This window comes from Mus pahari, chromosome 14, assembly GCF_900095145.1.
Source record: "Mus pahari chromosome 14, PAHARI_EIJ_v1.1, whole genome shotgun sequence".
Classification (NCBI taxonomy): domain Eukaryota; kingdom Metazoa; phylum Chordata; class Mammalia; order Rodentia; family Muridae; genus Mus; species Mus pahari.
In genome coordinates, this window is record NC_034603.1 from 65,995,227 (window position 1) to 66,014,820 (window position 19,594).

At 51.4% G+C, this 19,594-nt stretch overlaps 1 protein-coding gene across 3 annotated transcripts; it reads right to left on the reverse strand.

Annotated features, from left to right (window-relative positions):
* Window positions 1-6,977: 6,977 nt before the first annotated feature.
* On the reverse strand, window positions 6,978-12,826 carry Ormdl3 (ORMDL sphingolipid biosynthesis regulator 3). 3 transcript variants are annotated; one of them, XM_021212663.2, is made up of 4 exons: window positions 12,707-12,826; window positions 9,595-9,795; window positions 8,801-8,952; window positions 6,978-8,546 (listed from the first exon to the last, which is right to left on the reverse strand). In XM_021212663.2, exons 2-4 carry the CDS (start codon window positions 9,766-9,768, stop codon window positions 8,411-8,413), a joined length of 462 nt encoding a protein of 153 aa, XP_021068322.1. In that variant the 5' UTR covers window positions 9,769-9,795; window positions 12,707-12,826; the 3' UTR covers window positions 6,978-8,410. The 3 variants fall into 3 exon arrangements, with proteins under 3 accessions (XP_021068322.1, XP_029402514.1, XP_029402515.1); XM_029546654.1 differs by lacking the exon at window positions 12,707-12,826 and adding an exon at window positions 12,589-12,667; XM_029546655.1 differs by lacking the exon at window positions 12,707-12,826 and adding an exon at window positions 10,113-10,310.
* Window positions 12,827-19,594: the final 6,768 nt, after the last annotated feature.

The following is a 19,594-nucleotide window of genomic DNA, read 5'->3' on the forward strand; positions in this document are numbered from 1 at the left end:
CCCCCCCCCCCCCCCCGCCTCCTGAGGGCTGGGACTGCAGGTGTGCAAGACAACTCCTAGCCTGACTCTCTTTGATTCATCTAATGGGATTTCTAGGGATAGAAGATGGCGGGGGTGTGACTCAGTGGTACAATGCTTGCTTGTCTCATATTAGTGAAGACCTTGAGTTTGAAACTAGCCAGGCAAAAAGGACAAAAACGTATAGTGAGAGGCAATCACTATCCCAATCTGCCACTTTTAATCAGAGACCGTGCACGGAATCCAGGCCGACTAAGGAGTAGGAGCAGGCCTGAGCAGACATCGCTGGGACTTCAGCCACAGCCGGGGAGAGGAAGCAAAGAGCAGGCAGGGAAGATGTGTGCCTCACGGTCACAGCCCACACCCTGGCTAATCTGCTTACCCTGGTTCTGGAAGGCCTCCACCTGAAAGGAACCTCCCCAGACTGAAAGCTAGAAATGCACGCATGCACGCATGTGCACACACACACACACACACACACACACACACACCCCACACAAATCCACATGGCATCCGGGATGCAGAGGCAGGCAGATGAGTTCAGTGCCAGCCTGGGCTAGAAAAGGAATTCCAGCACAGCCAGGGCTACACAGAGAAACCCTGTCTCAAAAAATAAAAACAAGGTGGGAAGAGCAGGTAACCCCAACAGCAGTCAGCTGGCCTCAGCCCTTCATAGTGAGCCTGTGACAGACACAGGGACCCACCATGGCACCCTTCCCACAGTGCTGAGGAGCCTTGCACCGTCCTCACAGGGCAGCAGGCACTCAAGATGGTACCAGATGCCATCGTGGGATTAACCATTTTCTAACCCCTTTGCCCATAGGAAACAACAAAATATCTCAAATTGTCCTGATATATATATATATATATATGTGTGTGTGTGTGTGTGTGTGTGTGTGTGTGTGTGTGTGTGTATCAAGAGAATTGTCACAAAGCTGCTACATAGACATAACTAAGGTGGAAACTTCTGGTTCTTTGGAAGTTTGTTATGCCAAGTGATGTTTTCCTGAAGCAGACATAGGTGAAAGGATGGTTTGATATAGCGAACACGTGCAAGGACCCGTGACGAAGGAGCATAACTACAACCCCACAGACAGCGGGAGGCGAGCACCGAGCATTGGTTTGGTTTGCTCTGCCTTGCTATTCTTTGCTAAAGACCTGCATGTATGGGTCCGCCTTACATAGTGTTGTTGAGCTCAACTTGTAGTAACACTGCCCTTGAGAGAAACTTGCCCAGGAACTGCTTGCGAGGTTCCTGTAGCAGCTTGCCATCTGTGGCCTAGCCTTAGGCCAGTTGGCAAGCCTGGCAGTTTCTTCAGGATTGAACTACAGCTGCCTGGTGTCTGCCTCCCGAAAGGACTGGCCTGTAGCATTCAAAGTGTACTCCCCAGAGCCAGATGTAGTGGCACACATCTGTAATCCCAGTACTAGAGAGGAGCAGACAGGAGGACCAGGAGTTCAAGGCCAGCCTGAGAGATGTGAAGAAACAGGGGCAGGAGGAAGTGTGAGGGAAGGAGGAAGAAAAGAGAAACCTATGCCTCCGGGTCCCCGCCTTGTTGGAATTCTTGAACCAACTCTCTTGGACGAACAGCGATGTGGAAGTGTTTACCAGACAAAGCCTTTCCTCCCCAGGTTGCTTTGGCCATGGTGTTTTATCACGGCAATAATAACCCTAAGACACCACCCCAGGCCGTCCTGCTGACCACCCTGAGTGGCAGCCGTTATGTCACACGGACCTGAGGAGAGATGGTGGGCCTAAAGATAGGTAAGTCCCCACGCATAGCTAATAAGTCCCTTCTGCAGAGGCAGGAAGATCTTCAGGTCACCTCTAACACCTGTGGGCATTCTCTCCCTAGGGATGGACATATTTACTCTTGGACTCTGAGCTGCCACTGCCCAGGTCAGGGAGCCTGTACCCTTAAGTAGAAATTATACTTGCAGATAGATGCCTTCCCACATCCTTAGAGATAGGCAGCCACAGGACTGTGCCTAGAAGTCTCACGCAGCAGCCAACGCCAGAGAAGGTACAACGTGCCCTGCATCCCTTCCCAAGGCCTCGCTGGCAATAAAACTGTTTGCTTGGGATATAGGTAACAATCCCATTCAAAGCCACAGACCGGGGCTGTTGAGATGGCTCAGCAGGTAAGAGCACCCGTCTGCTCTTCCAAAGGTCCTGAGTTCAAATCCCAGCAACCACATGGTGGCTCACAACCATCTGTAATGAGATCTGGCGCCGTCTTCTGGAGTGTCTGAAGACAGCTACAGTGTACTTACATATAATAAATAAATAAATCTTTAAAAAAAAAAAAAAAAGCCACAGACCTTACAGCCTGGTGAGGGAAACCAGGATGTGGGCGGCTACAGAGCCACACCGCAGAACTAGGCTTGGGAAGAAATACTTCAGTGTGGTCCCTTCGTCCCAGCCCGTGCTGACCGAGCACGGAGCTCAGCTGTGCTCTGTAGACATCAGGCCTTCAGGGACATCAAGTCAGGGTTGCCCTGGAAGGAGCCTTGGAGTCCCTAGGCCAGCAGTGCATCTGAGCTGCTTCCCCCTAAGCAGACTTACCCTCTGCGGCTCCCACCTCCGAGCGCATCCTACTCCGTGCTCAGCCATGTGTTGTCTTCTGCTTGACAATGACCTCCTTGCCCATTCAGAAATGATGAACAGGGAACCCAGGGCTCACTCATCTTCTTGGAAAAAAAAAAATGTTGCTTCCGTCCAGAAGGCAACAGAAAACCCAGCACTGAGGGGAGAGCAGGCAGAGGAGGGAGAAATAATAAGAAAACAGCTGTCTGTATTCCTCCCTCTTCCCATCCCTCCCAGCCCCCACACGCTGCTCCCAACCAAGAAGAGAAAGGAAAAATCCCGAATCCATGAATCCGTTAGGAGACTGAGAGTGCCATCCCGTAGGCCAGACTGATGTCATGGCGAATGTTTGGCCAGAGTCCATGTGGCCCTCAAGCCCTCTCAGGCCTCCCTCCTCCCTTCTTCCTCTCCCACCTCCAGGTTTACCATCCATCCATCCATCCATCCATCCATCCATCCCAGGCTGAATACAGAACCATCCATCCATCCATCCATCCATCCATCCATCCATCCATCCATCCATCCCAGGCTGAATACAGAGCCTGTGTCAATCCACATCCACCCACTCATGCGTTCAGGGCCACACCTCCTGTGCCCACAACTTCTTGCTCACGTAATCTCCCATTTTTAACGATAAGCCGCTTCTTTCAATAGGACAGGATCGTGCTGGCAGAGCTGGTGATTGTGTTTTGGTTCTAAGGAGAAAGAAACTCGGGTCAATGGATATTACATTGTTATCGCCCCTGATCTCCCAAGCATTCCTATGAGGTGGACATTTTTATTCTCAGTTTACACATGGAAGGACCAAGGCTCTAAGGTAAGTCTGCGAGCCAGTCCTACAGGTGAAACCAAACCTTTGTCACCAACCCCGTGCTGTCGCCGCTGTTCATTTAACAGGCGTATATTGAAGACAGGGTTCATTCCAAGGACTCAAGCCACTTCTGCCTCCTACAAAGGGAGGCAGACAAGGAATAGAGCGTAGTTACGGATGTCAAGTGCTAGGACATGCAGCACTCGCAGAGGCAGACAGACTGAGCTCCAGGCCAGCTTGATCTACATAGTACTTTCCAGGACAGCCAGGGTTACATGGAGAAACCCTGTCTCAAAATTAAAAATAGGGCCAGAGAGATGACTCAGCGGTCAAGAGCACGTACTGCTCTTCCAGAGGTCCTGAGTTCAATTCCCAGCAACCACATGGTGGCTCAGAACCATCTGTAATAAGATCTGGCGCCCTCTTCTGGTGTGTCTGAAAAACAGTGTACTCATATAAATACAATAAATACATCTTTAATAAAATAAATAGATAAAAATAAAAAATAAAAAAAAAAACAGAAAGAAAAGGACATGCAAGAGGTCATCCTTAGACAGCTCTGAAGTGAAACACACCCTTCCTTAGACCAGACAATCACAGGTACCAGCCAGCACTGGAGGCCTGAAGGAAGAGCCAGCACTGGAGGCATGAAGGAAGAGCTAGAACGGCTGGGTCTTGGCTGGCATCCCCTTGGCCTTCAGTGGGTGGCACAAAGCTAACTGTTCCACGCCCCATCTCCCGGGATACTAACTTTGTTTTCATGGTTAATGCCCTCAGGAATTGAGCTCCAGATTTGGTATTACATTTCTGTTATAGAGTTCCTCACTTTCTTTGGGCTTTCTGTCACCAAAGGCACATTTCCTTCTGAATTATTGTTATTGTTATTGTTCTTTGGTTTTTCAAAACAGGACTTCTTTATGTAGCCCTGCTGTCTTGGAACTCACTCTGTAGACCAGGCTGACCTCAAGCTCGGAGGCCTCTTGCCTCCTGAGTGCTGGGATTAAAGGAGTAAGCCACTATTGCATGCTGAATTAATTGTTTTGAATGCAGCAGGCAAGTAGCTCCTCCTCCTCCTCCTCCTCCTCCTCCTCCTCCTCCTCCTCCTCCTNCTCCTCCTCCTCCTCCTCCTCCTCATCCCATCCAGGATCCAAGTCCTAGACCAGAGAACTGTGACTCTCAAATACAGGCAATTAGCCTGGACAAACTGTGAGGGAAATGTATTGGTTCAGAGCGGGGTTTGTCGTTTTGCTCTATTTTACAGTCATGTCTAGCTCAGGCTGACTTCAAACCTGCTCTGCAAAGGGTTATAAAGGGTGGCCTGGACCTTCTGACTGCCCCGCCTTCACCTCCCAAGTGCTGGGATTACAGGTAGATCACTACATTTTGCTTCAATTCATGGTTTTGCTTTGTTTTTAAGATTTGTTTGTATTTGATGTGTTTAAGCGTTTTTGCCTGCATATTCATGTGTGTACCACATGTATGCCTGGTGTCCATGGAAGTCAGGAGAGGGTGTCTGATCTCCGGGAACTGGTGTTATAGGTGGTTGTTAGCCACCATGTGGGTGCTGGGAACTGAACCTAGGTCCTTGGAAGGGCAGCCAGTGCTCTTAACCACTGAGCCATCTCTCCAGCCCCAGACTCGTGTTTTTTTAAACCTTGGCCTTTGACAGCTTGGGGTCAAGCAAGAGCCCAAAGTTCCAGGACAACTATGAACTGGATGGCTGATCTCCCCTGCTTATTGAAAGCAAGGTAATCGTGACACAGTAAAGGTGATCACCGCAGCTCCCAAATCTCCCTTACAGAACCTACTGAGGCAAAATGGGGTGAGGGGTTTCCCACATGGGAAGGGTGATGCCCATTTTCTCAAGTACTTCAGAGCAAAGCTGCTGTCTGTGCCCAAAGGCTATAGACTCTCAGTGCTGGTTAAGTCCAGCGCTGACCACTGACTGGGACTTGAGGCAATCAGTCCTAACTTGGCTATTTCTTCCCTTGGCTCTGGCTCAGCTCTCTGTGCTTCCCAACCAACCCTTTCCCAATGACGACAGGATGCTAATAAGCCAGGCCCAGAGAGAAGCAAAAGCATCCTGGGTCTCTATGACCACTGCCACCTGTATCCAACCTCTTGTGGCCTTCTTCTAAGTCCCTTAGGCCTAGCCCAGGCATCAACCCACCCACTTCCCTTTTCTCTGTCCCCAGTCCGATCATGGTAGTCCGCTCTCAACTCTCTTCTGGCCTGGGAATTCTAGGTGTCTGGATAGTGCCCAGAACCATAGGCCTGTCTCAAATGCATCATCCTCAACTTCCTAGTGCGGCAGACAGTAATGAAGACCAAACACAACCGCAGCCAACAACTACAGAATCGGGCTGGTCCAGTAAGTACTCAGCCTCCAACAGGACACACTCCCATCTTCTTCATTGCCTTCTTCTCCCAGGGGTCTTCTGGCCTCACCTCTATCCCATCTCAGAGGTAACCGCTAGAGTGAGCCCAGCCTACCTCCTGACTTCCCCCTCCCTCCACCCAAAGCAGACGAGAGGAAGCAGTGATGGTAACTACCGTAATCCAGCTACCAAACTGCTGGCCAGATGCCAGCACTATCTATGCTCATGCCCACATCAGCCTGCCCAGGTGCATGCCTCATCAACAGAAGACTGAGCTCAGACAGGCAACTAGATAAGACCATGAAGTTCCAAGTGGCAGAGCAAGGATCTGAACAAAGGTCACTGTCCAGATACCTTGGCATCTTGCCCTGTCTGGCTTAAAGGCCAAGGAGGTCTGCCCCACACCCAAGCCTGAGCCCAGCAGCCGGCAGCCCTTGCCCCAGCACCACACAGTCCCTGTGGGAGGAGGGGCAGTGTGGCCAGACTAGAATGAAGATCTCACTTTCCTTCGCTCCCGCTCCAAGAACACCTTGACAACGGGCCTGGGCCACGGAGCCAGGCTGCTGGGAAGGGAGACCTCCGCTTGCCTGGAACTTTGTACTGGCCAGGGAGCAGCAGACAGCACACAGGAGAGCCCGAGAGGCCAGTGTCCTCGGGAGATAAAGAGAGTGTCCTCCCTCTCCTCGCTGTGCTAGCAAAAGCCACGATGAACCCTCCTCCCCTCCTAATCCTCAAAGCATTAGGCACGAAGGCCGGCCCTCTCCAAAACAGGAACTGGCTGGAAATGGCCAAGATGAGAAGTGAGCACAGATTCACAGTGTCAGAAGGAAACCAGAGAACCAGAGGGAACCCCCACCCCACTCTACTCGCAAAGGTCTGGACTGGCCTTCCCGGCCACCAAGCCCCATGCCCGATTCCCCCAGCCGGACCTACAAAGCCAGAAGCTCAGAGCCAACTGAGGCCAGCAGGACTCCGCTCTGACTTACAGGGTCCTCACCATCTTCCGCTCTGACTTACCAGGGTCCTCAACATCTTCCCCACACCCCCTTCGGCTTTCTCTCCTGGACCTGAAAAAGACCAGCCGCCCCAGAGTCCCCTCCACTGCCTAGGCAGGAACTGCTGTTGCTCCCACTGCCACCGGCTTTCCTCCCAGGGCCCGCCAGGAAGCAGAGGCCAGACATGGTAAACAGAACATGTTGCTCTTTATTTGCATTTTTCAGAATACTGTACAAAGGGAGTAAAAATTCTATTCACACTTTGCTTAGAAAGACCAGAAGGTGAAAGTTCCCTATGATACACGGGGTTCAGAATGAGGGTCAGGGGGAGAAACAGGCGAGTGACCTCCCTTTAGCCCCTGGGAGAGGGCTTGGGCAGCCACACGTTTCCACAGGAACATGCCCCAGTCGAACCAGCGAGGGGAGAGACAGCTCCTCTCGGCCTAACCTCAGGCTCCATGACCTGCCTCTCTGGGCTGAGGACAGTGCCTGCAGCTGTCCTTACTACTGCCTTGTTTGCGCAGGGATCCTGTAGCACTGTGGAGGCCACTGACCACATGTGGAGGTGGCCTCCTGACCATTCACATGCAAGCCACACAAGAGGCACTGCCCCAGCACAATCTACACAAGAATACAAATTGACCGGCTAAGGAAGAGCCTTTCAGAAAGTTCCCTCACACACACCTCTAAGGGAAGTGTCGAAGTGAACCCGCTTCTGAGGACTCACAGGTTCTTCCAGCCTGTGCACACCCTCATTCCAACCCAGGAGTTCAAGCCCACAGAGGCCTCCCTTCCTATCAGCATCATTCTGTGGGTAAATTAACCCTCCACGCCAGCTCTCCTTCTAGCCCACATCCGAGAGGAGGCCGAGTCTGGCTTCTCCTTCCCGGACCTCTTTTTTACACTGATCCATATCGGCTGCAGTTATCTTGTCCATTCGAAGTAAGACCCAACTTATTATCCCCACACAACCCTTGCTCAGAGCTCCCCTCTCCCCAGGACCAGGGTGGCAGCATCCTGTCCCCACCTCCAGGTGTCCCTCCAACCCATCTTCCTTTCCTAATCTCCCCTGCCCTACAGCCTACCCATCCTGGGTTGCCTGGAAGTCCACAAAGCCCGCCTGCTCCCTGCCTGGCGGCAGAGGCAGCACGGCACAGGGTTCTAATACATACAGAACAGTGAGTCTCGCTTCACACACTGAAGGCCTGAGGGCAATCAATGCAGAAGCTGTACCGTCCCTCTGCCCCCTTTTCGGGAGCTAAAGTGCTATGGCTGCCTGAGGGTAAACAAGCCAACAGGGGTTTTCCCTGGCTTCCTGTCCCAATTTCTCAGGCCCACAGTCAGCCAGAGAGCCCAACCCCTCTCCTGACCACCCCCATGGCATCTCTATTCAAAAGGCAAAAGGAAAAAGATCAAAAACTTCAGAATGGGTTAGAGCCCAAGGGCCCCACCCTAACCCCACTACAAGCTACTCCAAGTCGGCTACTGGGGAAGCAAGGGGGAAGCCAGGCCCAGGGCACACCCCCATCTCTGGCAGTGTCCAGAGGCTCCTGTCTTCAGCGTCACAGCAAAGGCCTTCCACCCTTCCCCTGCCAACCTGGCTGGGGAAGGGGCTACAACCTCAGTACTTATTGATTCCAAAGATCCGGACTCCATGGAGCTGGGGCAGCTTGGGAATGAGCACGCTCATCAAGGACACGGTGTTGAGTATGAAATGGACTTGGTCATACTTGGTGTAGAAGCTGGTGAGGAAGTACCTGGAGGGGAGGGAGGGAGGGAGGCAGGGAGGGAGGAAATATGGGTTCCCAGATAAGAAGTGGAGCGACAAATCTCTAGCTAGCCAGGCCCTCCTGATCTGCCAGGGAGGCCCAAGGCCCTGTGTGAGACCCAAGAATATGCCTCTTCCCTCCCTCTGCTCATCCACACAGCCAGGGCCACAGCGGGGAGGGTTTACGGCCAGCCGAGCCCACCAGTTTACCTCTGCTTATTCTCCCACGGCCAGAGTACTCACAGCACAATAGGCGTGATGGTTAAGAACTTCCTAGAGGCTGTGAACTGGACCCCGTAGTCCATCTGTTCCCAGTGGGTCAGCAACCTTGCTTTGCCCTGGTCTGGAGTCTCGAAGGGTGTCCCTTTCACGGTGTGCAGAAAGATGTACATGCCCTGAAAAGAAGGGCCTTCGTCAGAACATACGAGACGGCTCCCAGCCTGGCTCCCCCACCTATCAGACAGCAGCAGCTCTGGGTGGACTGTCACCTGCTCTGCTGCAGCAACTCAGGAAGGCAGCCTTAACACAGGAGAGCACACCTGAGCTTGGTGGGAGAACACGGTGAGATGAGGAAGGGATGGACAGAGCAAGGCAGCCTTTCCAGCCCAGCTGGGGTCTCTACATGTTAGCTAAAAGGAGCAAACCACGGAGGGAGGACTAGACCCCAGCCTGCTCAAAAGTGGGGTACAAGGCAGCAGGTTTTAGGGAGCACAGAGGATTATGAGATCCTAACTTGGGAAAAGAATGTTTCTGCACAGATTCCTGGGACCTGGGGGCAGCGTCAGCATGGACTCAGCTCCCAGTTAGCATCCTTCAGTACACCAGCCACCCCACTCTGGAGACAGGGACAATGTGCAGATTTGATTCTACAGCCCACAAGGGGGAGCTAGGCAGAGATAAGAGCTGGGCCTGGGCTCTGGTGACAGATGTGGTCAGGACCTGCTGTCTGTCCCACTATAAGCTCCTCCGGATCTCTCTCTCGGCTCTGGCCCACAACAGTCCCTATGGGGGGAGGCAGGCAGTAAGCAGGATCTTACCAGGTTGTGGATAAGGTTGGTGAGGGTCCAGACGACAGGGACGCTCACGAAGGGGATGCTCAACAGCACGACATGCAGGAGTCCGATGGCCAGCACGTACGAGAGCCAGATGCCGCGGCTGTTCATCACCCGCGTGTTGGGGTTCACCTCGCTGTGTGCTGTGCCCACATTCATCCTGCCACCCCTCTCTTGACTGCCGCTCTGCAAACGAGCAACACAGGTGAGACAAGTCACACCACTTTCCCTGCCCCCTCACACCCTGAGCCCCAGAGAGGCAGGCGTTTCACTCCCTGAGAACTCCACACCACGGTCCACTGTTTGGATTCTCAAGCCCAGAAGCTGGAGAAAGTCCACGTGAACCTAACACTAGTCATTTCCTGTCACTGGGCTGGACTAACACCAGGCTGTCATACACATCATCCACGGACAAAGCCTGGGAGGACAAGTCACCAAGAGGTGACTAGCAATCAATCACCCGGGCTATAGCAATCAATCGCCCAATCACATCCCCTACAGACCTGCAGAGGGCCTCTTTCTCCTGGAGGAGGGAAAAAGCCTGCCCTGGAACTCTCCCTCAGAATAACCTCTGCTGGCTCTCACTGAAGACCGGACAGAGACACCCACGACCCTAAGTTCTCCCCTAGAAACGCAAGAAGCAGGGAAGATCTGTGGGTACAGCAAGCAACAACGGATGAACAACTTTGGGGCTACTGTTCCCACCACCCCTATTTCTCCAACCCTGGATCTTCTCAAGCCCAGGTCCAGGATGACTGACAAGGAAGGGAGAAGAGGGCAGAGGCAACAGCAGGCCAGGAACAGCCTTCCCTCAGACCTACAAACATTGCCACACAAAATGACCCATCCACTAGGACATTTCGTCCACTTGGCAGCTGCTGAGGCTGACTCTCTTGGGGTGCCACTACTAGATGCCAAACCACCCAAGTCCTTCACCCCACAAGGGAGAGAGGAGGACATGACAGAGCACACAGCCGACATTAACACGGGTAGGATGTAGTATCTGTATCAGCCTTCCCCTCCCAAGGACACAAAACTACCTGTGGGCTCCCTCCTACCGCCTCTCTTCTCGGCCTCACCTGACCTCGCTTCCTAGCATCTGTCTGTGGGTGTGAGGTAACAACACCCCTTTCTTGCCCAGCCCCAGTGGTAAGAACACAAGGAACTGAAAGGGCTGCCCCTCCATGTCCAGAAAACAACGGTAGTAGCCCACAGTGGCCAGAGGGGAACACGGCTGTCCCCAGATTCCTGAGGGCCCACTTGCTGACCAGTAGAAAGTGGAAATGGGAGGGAAGCATTCCTGTACTGGGTTACCTCCCTACCTTAGTGTCCTACCTGGGAAAGACACGTTACTGTGGCTAACAACAAGGTGCACAGAAAGAATGAACAGATGGGGAGAGTCTGAAAGCGCCAACCCAGCTCCCTCACCCTGCTGCTGTCACCTCAGCCCGACTCAGATGCTATCGCACCCAGCTAGGCCAAGCCTCCTCCACAGGAGCTAGCATTCACTCAGACAAGTTCATTACTTAAGGATAATGGAAGCACGTTTCCTCTTCTCAAACGCCTCGGGAGATAGGACCCACAACAGTTCCCCAACAAACACACCCGTGAGTTGGCCTAGGGTGCATGCAGGTGGACATCCGCCTGGGACCAAACTCCTGACTCATTAAGACAGATAACTGGTCCCAACAGAAACCCAAGGAGCTAGAACACCAGTTGTTTACCTTCCTCAGCCCTGAGGGCCTTTAACAGAGACCACCCCTGGGACATCTACTATGTAACAGCCACCATGGGAGGGACGGGGACTGAGAGCTGAAGTCTCTGAAAGATCAGTAAGGTGGGGAAAAGTTTCCCAAGTCTCGGCAGAAACTGCTGTCCCTCCCCATTACACAGCCTTACAGTGGCACAGCTACAGACACAACTCCCTCACACGGCCTTTAGTAGTACCAAACATCTGGCTGGATCCCAGGACTGCAAGACCCTCCACCCCTTTCTGGCTCTAACAGGGCATCTAAGAGAGCCTAGGTGCGTTGTCTTTTAAAGCAGGTCAGGAGCTTCAGGAGACCCCTGCACCCTCTTTCACCATCCCCCCAAAAGTACTTCTGAGACTTTCCAATGGCTTGGTGTATTTCCATTAGTACACAATTGACCTTTCTCCCAGAAGTGAAGAAATAGGAGACTGGCAGGGGCAGAAAGGTCTGGAGTGACCAGACTGAAAACTGCTACCACAGCTGGCAGGCAGGTAGCTGGTGTGATTTCATAACCTGCCTCAAATCAGAGCCTGAAGCAACTCTGTCCAGTTAACCACTTTTTTTTTTTTTTTTGGCGGCTATAGTATAGCTCTTTGCCTCTTTTCCATGCAGGCCCAAGCCAGTCCTTCAGACACTCATGCCAAGACCTGATTTCCACCCCCATCTCCTCCCTCCCGCCTCCCCCACCTCGCATAACCATCTGGTAAGCACTTCCCAAATCCGTCCCCAGTTTAAGACTGGCCCTTTATACAGCAAACCTGCTCCCAAGGGACCCCAAGAGGGAGTTCATGCAACACACAATGTCCCTTCCACTCGGCCCACCCTCAATCTGCAGAACCCCGGTTGTCCTCGCCAGCCGACTCCTGGACTCAGGAAAGTGAGAATGGAAAGAAAGCGAACTCCCACGAGTCAGGAGCGAGGGAACCGTGCCCTCGATATCTTGGGATTATGTGTATGAGAACTCGTTCCACAGGGCCTCCCGCTTCTGCTCTGCAGCCTGGTACCTCGCACCAGCAGTCTGGCCGGGTTCGGGGCCCAACCCCCATCTCCACGCATTCACTCAGCCCTGGAGGCAGCCAAACCTTTATCCCTTAAATCCGGCCGTTCCCCGCCTCCCACCCCCAGCTGCAGCGTTCCTCCCGGATTATCACCCCCGGCCTCCTGCTCCCACTTTTCTCCTTTCGGCACTCCTCCTGATGCACGCACTCTCCACCCCCAGCCACCCAACTCAGGTCTCCTCCGGCGCAGACGCCTTCTCAGCAGCAGCCTTCTCGCGCGCGCGCGCGGCTCTCCAAGCCGTGGAGCCTTCGGGCTTCACCACTCCGACGCCACCCGTCTGGACTCACCGCGCGGGGCTGGAGGTCGAGGGCCCCGGGAGAGAGCCGGAGAACCCGGGCCGCGGCCGCTCCAGCTGCTGTAACAAACCAGCGGCGGTGGCCACCCCGCTGGCAGCTCTGGCCGAATCAGCTCCGGGAGCCGGAGCCGTGACGTCACTGCCACGCGCCTAGCACGTTGTGCCTCTCGGGAAGTGTAGTTTCTACGCTGCCTCCTCACCCGCCCGCCCGGCGCCTCCTGGGAGTTGTAGGCTTTTCCCGTGTTTAGTTCTGTGATCCCACCGCGAGCTTTGGCACCCCGCAGAACGTCCCACCCTGACGCAATAGTGAGATCGGAGCTGTCTCTTTAGTGCGTTAACAATTGCAACTTTTGCATCTGCGCCCTTCACGTGTTGCACAAGCGGTTTGTCCATGTCCCCGTCTTGTAGACGAAGACTTAGTTTTAAGTAACCCGCAATAAGGCCCTGCTAAGATAGCCTGACCCTAAGTGCAGAGTTTTATGTTTTTTGTTTTGTTTTGTTTTTTCCTCCTAACCGTCGCTGCCTGGGCCCCAGATTGTCTCCAGAAGCCGAGAAACACTACCCTTTTCCCCGAAGGAACCCCACTCACCCCCGGGATCACATTTTCAGAACTTTAGTTGGGTACATGTGTTTAGGATAGAGACAGGAGCCTGTGGGCATCTTTGGTCCACCTAGTCTTTATGCTTAATCCTTGCTGGTGTAGGTCTGGCCACTCCTGGATCTCCCCGCATCAGGTATAAAATAGGATTTATGTCATAGGACAAAATAGGATTTATGTCATACGAAGGTAAGGCGCTTTGAGCTTCTGTCTGAGGTTAATGCGTGTAGCTTTTAGGTAGGGAGCCTCAGTTCTGCAACTTTCATATCTGGAAGCTCTGTAAAGAAGGGCACAGACTTTAACTGCTAGGTACATATAGTGTATGTGCATCTTTATTGGCAGAGTAAGCCTGGACAAATGGCTTGTCTTAACCTCAGTTTTACAGCTGTCAAAACTTACTCCCAAGGTTGCTTTGGTATTTCAAAAGAATGTCATACAAAGCACTTATTATCCTGTAGGAACGCAACTAGAGTGTTCTTTGGCTCTCCTAGGCCACTCCCACTTTCCACGTCAGCAAGAGAGGGCCTCCTTTTCGTTGTTTCTACTTCCCCCGCCCACCTTCTCAGTCTCGTGCCCATAAAGCCTGGCAAGGCTGGAATGACAGGAATAGATGACGTAACAGATGCCAACCTGGCTGGCTGTAAATGCGCGATGGACTGAATATGAGAGGACCGGAAGGAGAAGGCCTGCCCAGACAACCTGGGGAGCTTTTTCCTTAGACCCGCCCATCATCAGGGAGCTGAGGGAGCGGGGTTGGGGCGGGGAGGAATAGCTGTCTCCGGCCGGAGGCGGAGCCCTGGAAGCCAGGAGTGAGTGTTTATCTATCTGACTTACCCAGAGAAGTAGAAACAGGCTGCTTCTCAAGTATTCCAGAGGCAGGGGGCCTTTAGATCCAAACATCTAAATAACCATCCTTCAGCCTCTGTGAGACTGAAGAAGCCTCAGAGACATCCCCACACCTCCATACTCCCACACCCCACCTCCACCCCATATTCCCTCCCTCTCAGCCTTAGAGCCAAAACAATGGTTCCGGGGTTTTGTTTGTTTGTTTTCTTTCTTTCTTTTTTCCAAAGTGAACTTGCCGGATTCCTTTGATTTTTTTTTTTTTCCTGGAATTCTTCCATTGTCCATCAAGTTGGTTGAGCTCTGGATCTTTGCCAGTTTTCTCCTATCTCTGTGAAGTTCAGGGACCAGACAGGGTCTACATCTCGACAAGGCACTCTGACTAATGCAGACTCCATTGGCAAGGTCACTGGCTATGTCATGGCCTATTAATAGCTCCTGTTATCAAGTTGTTTTTTTTTTCTTCCACAATGGGAATGAACAAAGTTCTGGCGCTTTCTGCCTTGTGGTAAGTTATGGATCACATTCCACTCGAGTTAACTGGAGTCCCTGTCACCATCTCCTCTAATTCATTGCCTCAAAACAACCAAGTCTTCCTCTAGCTGTGCCGACCTGAACACTGTTCAGGAAGAGTGAGAGCACAAGGCACCGGGGAACACGCAATCTCTGGGACAAAAGATTGGCACCATGGGCCAAGGAACTAAATGGTCCGTGCCCTGAAGGTGTGATTGTACCTACCCACATCTAAGAAAGCAAACCCATTTACAGCACAAGGCTCCGTGTGAGCGGCTGTGTATCCCAGCAATGTCTCTAGCAGTGAAATCCTGAGAGCCGTGTAAGTGCCCAAACAAAAAGGGAATGCTCTATCCACACTGGACAGAAAAATACGAAACCACTTATGGCTGTAGAAACCGTGGCATCATGGGAAAAACAGCTGCCGGGTGATATGAAAAGATAAGGACAGACACTGCGTATTTCTCAGGGATGTCGTCAGCAAAGCCTAGATCAAGGGGCACAGGTGCGTTCAAGGAAGCAGAGATAGGACGTTCAAACGTTGGACGTCATCCTGGGCAGCACAGGAAGTCCTAGGACAGCCTGGGCTACATAGCAAGACTATTTGAAACTCAAGAGCCAGTTGTAGGGGTCCTTGCCTACTGTCCCAACACTCAGGTTTCTGTTTTGGACTCTGGTAAAGGGACCGAGGTGCGTATTTTACATAACAAAGCAGACCTGGCCTTCAGGTTCTCCCAGCATCCCTCTGTCCCTACCTGGCATGCCCTACCCCAACCTGAACTTTCCAACCCAGGGTTGGGCTGCCCTTTCCCCAGAGTCTTCCCTATATAATCCAGACATTTTGCTCACTAGATCTCTTCCCCTCCTCGCCTCTCTCCCTTCCCTTCCCCCTCTCCCCCTCTCCTTCTCTCTTCTCTTCACCCTTTTCTTTTCTCTCCCCATTCCCAACCTCCCCCCACCGCTCCCCAGGTAACTTCTCAGGCCTGGGTCCTTGAGGTCAGTAAACTTGCCCATCCAAGTGCAACTTCCCAATAAACTTGCCTTTAATATAATCTAATCTGGCTTAAATGGGCTCATTTCACTAGCGGCGACAGAGAAATAACCTATCACTCAGGAGCAGAAACATAAGCAGGTGGATCTCCGTGAGTTTAAGTCCAGCCTGGTCTACATGGTGAGTTCCATGACAGCCAAGGCTAAGTAGAGAGACCCTATCTAGAGACCCTGTTTCTAAATAAATAAATAAAATAAAATAAACAAAGAAAGCGGAGATAGATATACTATATTCTAAACTATTTGTGAATGGATGATACAGTACCTGGATTTACTACAAAATAATTTGGACTGGGGACATGGGAAAATAAACAGCCATAAACTGATAATTATTAAACCGTGTGCAGTGATAATTATTAAGCCTGGGTGATTGAGACATGAGGCCCCTCGTATTACTTTCTCTACTTTGTTGTCATTTGAAATTGCTCATCATAAAAAGGATTTTGCAAACCTGAGTCTGAATCCATGCACACACAAAGCAACACTGGAGTGGCGCTAATAAGCTCTGGCATCAGGCTTAGCTCGCTGCTCCCTTGGCTGTGTGACCTTAAGTCACTGACCTGCTCTGTATGTCAGTGACCTCATTTCTAAATGGAGATGGTAATGATCTCAATAACCTCATTTGCAAAGATCCATGGGGTCGATAAGTGTAAAGTACTTGGAGGGGCCCTGGCACATGGTTAAGTACCCAGTGTAGGTCGTCTGCTATTGGTCCATTCCAGGTTGGAATTCTGACGTCTTTACTAGGCTACGGGAAGTCAGCGAAAGAAAAGAGACCTTATATTCGGGTGATGGACTACTCAGGATGATCTTTTCATTCTCCACTTTCAACCTCTATGTAATGTGATAGAACTTTTAAATATTTTATCAAATGTGTCTTTTTAAAATATCACATGCTCCGCCTGTCCTGTGCAGGCGTCTCGGTTGCACACGTTCTTCAGCCTTGGAGTGATTCCATCTGGCGCTGGGAGGCCCAGCTTACGACAGACCCTGGTGGATGGTAGCCAAGATGGCCACCTGCATGCAGGACGGTAGACAGGGAACACATTCTTTGAAAGGAAGCCACAGTAGATGCTGGAAAGAGGGCCACTGGGAAGTGGACACCCACATGTTCTGTCTTGTCAACAGGAGAATTGGGTTACAAATACCACCCCTCCCTCTGCCCCTCTCCACCTTGCTCTCTACTTCCTGCAGAAAGGCAAGGATGGAAAGCTGCGTGGGGTTGTGTGTGTGCTTTTGTTTGCGTTGAGGGAGGCACTCCAAGCCTGGAGTGAACTTCCTGGGGACCACTCTGGGGAAGAAGCTAGAGATAGAGCAGCACCCTGCCTCTCTTACTTTATGCCCTGACTAACCGTGGGTTGTCATGGGCTACCGAGGGGAGAACTAACCTGCCCAGGCCTCAGAGCCCACAGCCAGTTGCTGGCACCTGAATCTCTCTGTAGAGAGAATATCTTGTAGATGGTATGGATGCAACCTGTCAATTAAGAAGCCTATGGCATATGGCTTAGGCGGGAAATAAAGATGGGACATCCGGGAGGAGAAAGGATTCTGGGGGAGAGTCAGGTGGGGGATTCACTGGAAGATGTAACAAGATACCTGAGAACAAGTAACCAGCCACATGGCAGAATGTAGGTTAAAACAAATGGGTTATTTTAAGCTATGGTTCTAGTCAGAGAAGAAGCTGTATGGCCAAGGTATTTGTAAGCCTATCTTCAGCCTGAGTCTTATTTATGGGAGCATAGGAAAGGGAGGTAAAAATCCAACAGAACTTCAGTGTCCTTCCTTCTGGGTGTCAGGGGCAGAAGGATGGTCTTCAGTCTGTGTGTCCCTTGATGTGGCCACTGACACTGGCTATATTGCAGAGACGGAGGATATTAAACCCAGTAGCTTCACCACAAGACCCTAACTGCCACCTTCCCAACTGAGTTCCTGCTCCTAAGAGGCCTCACCTAGCTAGAAAGTCTGGAAGACCTCCACCCCTAGACCACTCCTCCCTCTGCCTGAGGCTAGCTAGCCCTTCTTGTAAGAACAGTTCCAGGAAGCATTGCTGGACACTTGCTATAGTTCCAGCACAGGACAAAGGGCTTGACTCGACAGACTGGTGGTTGGGCTTTCGGGGGTCAGGCTGCTGATCCCCGGTTTTATCTTGATATACTTAGCTTTCCTGCACAGAGACAAGCTGATAACTGAAGACTGTTCTGCGCACACACACCAGCTGTACTTCAGGGCTTTCGTTCCCAGAACACACCAGCACTCTCTTGACTCTGCCTGCCTCCAATCCCTCTCCTCCCTCCCTCTCTCTCTCAGGTCTCACAGACTCCCAGTCATCCCCAAAGCCCCACTCAGCAGTAGTCCTCCCTGTGAGATCTGCCCCAGGTGATGTGCCCAGGCAACGCCCACTACTTCATCCTCTGGGTTCCTCAGACACCTGCAGACACCCAGGACAGGGGACTGAAGCATCCCCCCCTCCCCCAGGAGATGCACACTGAGGTGGGGGTGTGATAGAAAGATGAGGAAAATCTTAAGGACTCAGGAGGAAAAGGGTTCCCTCAACCCAGAAGTCCACACTTCTCACAACAGCAGAGCAGGAATCCCAGCATGGTGGTTAACAAGCCCCAGCACCATTCTCCCTTCCCAGATGTAGCCCTGCAGTTTTCTGTGCATCTCACCCGAATCCCCACTTACAGGGAAGGACTTGTGCTAGATCCTGTGCGGCTCTAGTGGCTTCTGCTTCCAACCCTTACCAGATTATAATTTCAGCTAAGGCTGACTGGAGTAATCGCGTTTGTCTCATTCTGAGAAAGAGAGAGAGAGACAGACAGACAGACAGACAGACAGACACAGACACAGACACAGACACAGACACAGACAGAGAGTTATAGCAATCTTTTTTAAATGTAATTTGAGACCCACCAAAGGGCTTGTGTGGCTCTGTGTGTGGCTCTGTGTATGTATGTGTGTGTACAGATTTGCATATGAGAGAAACATTTGATATTTGCTTTTCTGAATCTTCCTTTTATGTTCAACATGATGATCACCCATTACATCCATTTCCCCGAAATGGCACAAATTCACTCTTCTTTATGGCAAAACCAACCAAACAAGACCCCTCCATTGCGTATCTCTTATCATGTTTTCTTTATCCTCACCAGTTGGTTTCAAAGCTGCCAATATCCTATTGTGTAGCTAAGTTAAAGGAGGGGCTTATCTTCCCGAGTAACGGATCAAGGAGGTTCAGGGTAGGGGACCTCTGAGAGCTTCATCGGCAGCAGAGAGACAGAAGGCAGTTAAGCACAATGGCAGCTACCGAGGAGCCAATACTATTTCAAACTTCAGAAGTCTGACTCCAAATGGTTTATTTTAGGGATCTTTAAACACAGCACAATTTGGCAAAAACGATTCTGGTGATAATTAACCCAATCCCATGCACACAACGAAGTTTACATAAATGATCCCAGGACAAAGCAAGCTAAATACAGATCAGATGGATCTACTACATTGAACGGTTTGGGTTTTTTTTTTTTTTTGTAAAGTCCATAAAGATAGGTTCTAGAGATTGATTGAAAAAAATTTATGATGAGGGTCTTGGGGGAAAAATCCAGTGCTGGAAAAGTGTATAGCCAGGGCTGGAGAGATGGCTCAGTGGTTAAGAACACTGGCTGCTTTTCCTAGAGATCCTGAATCCAATTCCCAGCAACCACAAGGTGGCTCACTACTGTCTGAATTGGGATCTGATGCTCTCTTCTGGGTACCAGCAACAACGCAGTCATATACATTAAATAATAAATAAATAAATAAATAGATAGATAGATAGATAGATAAATAAATAAATAAATCTTATAAGAAATTGCGTGGCTGTACAGAGTCACCAGGTCA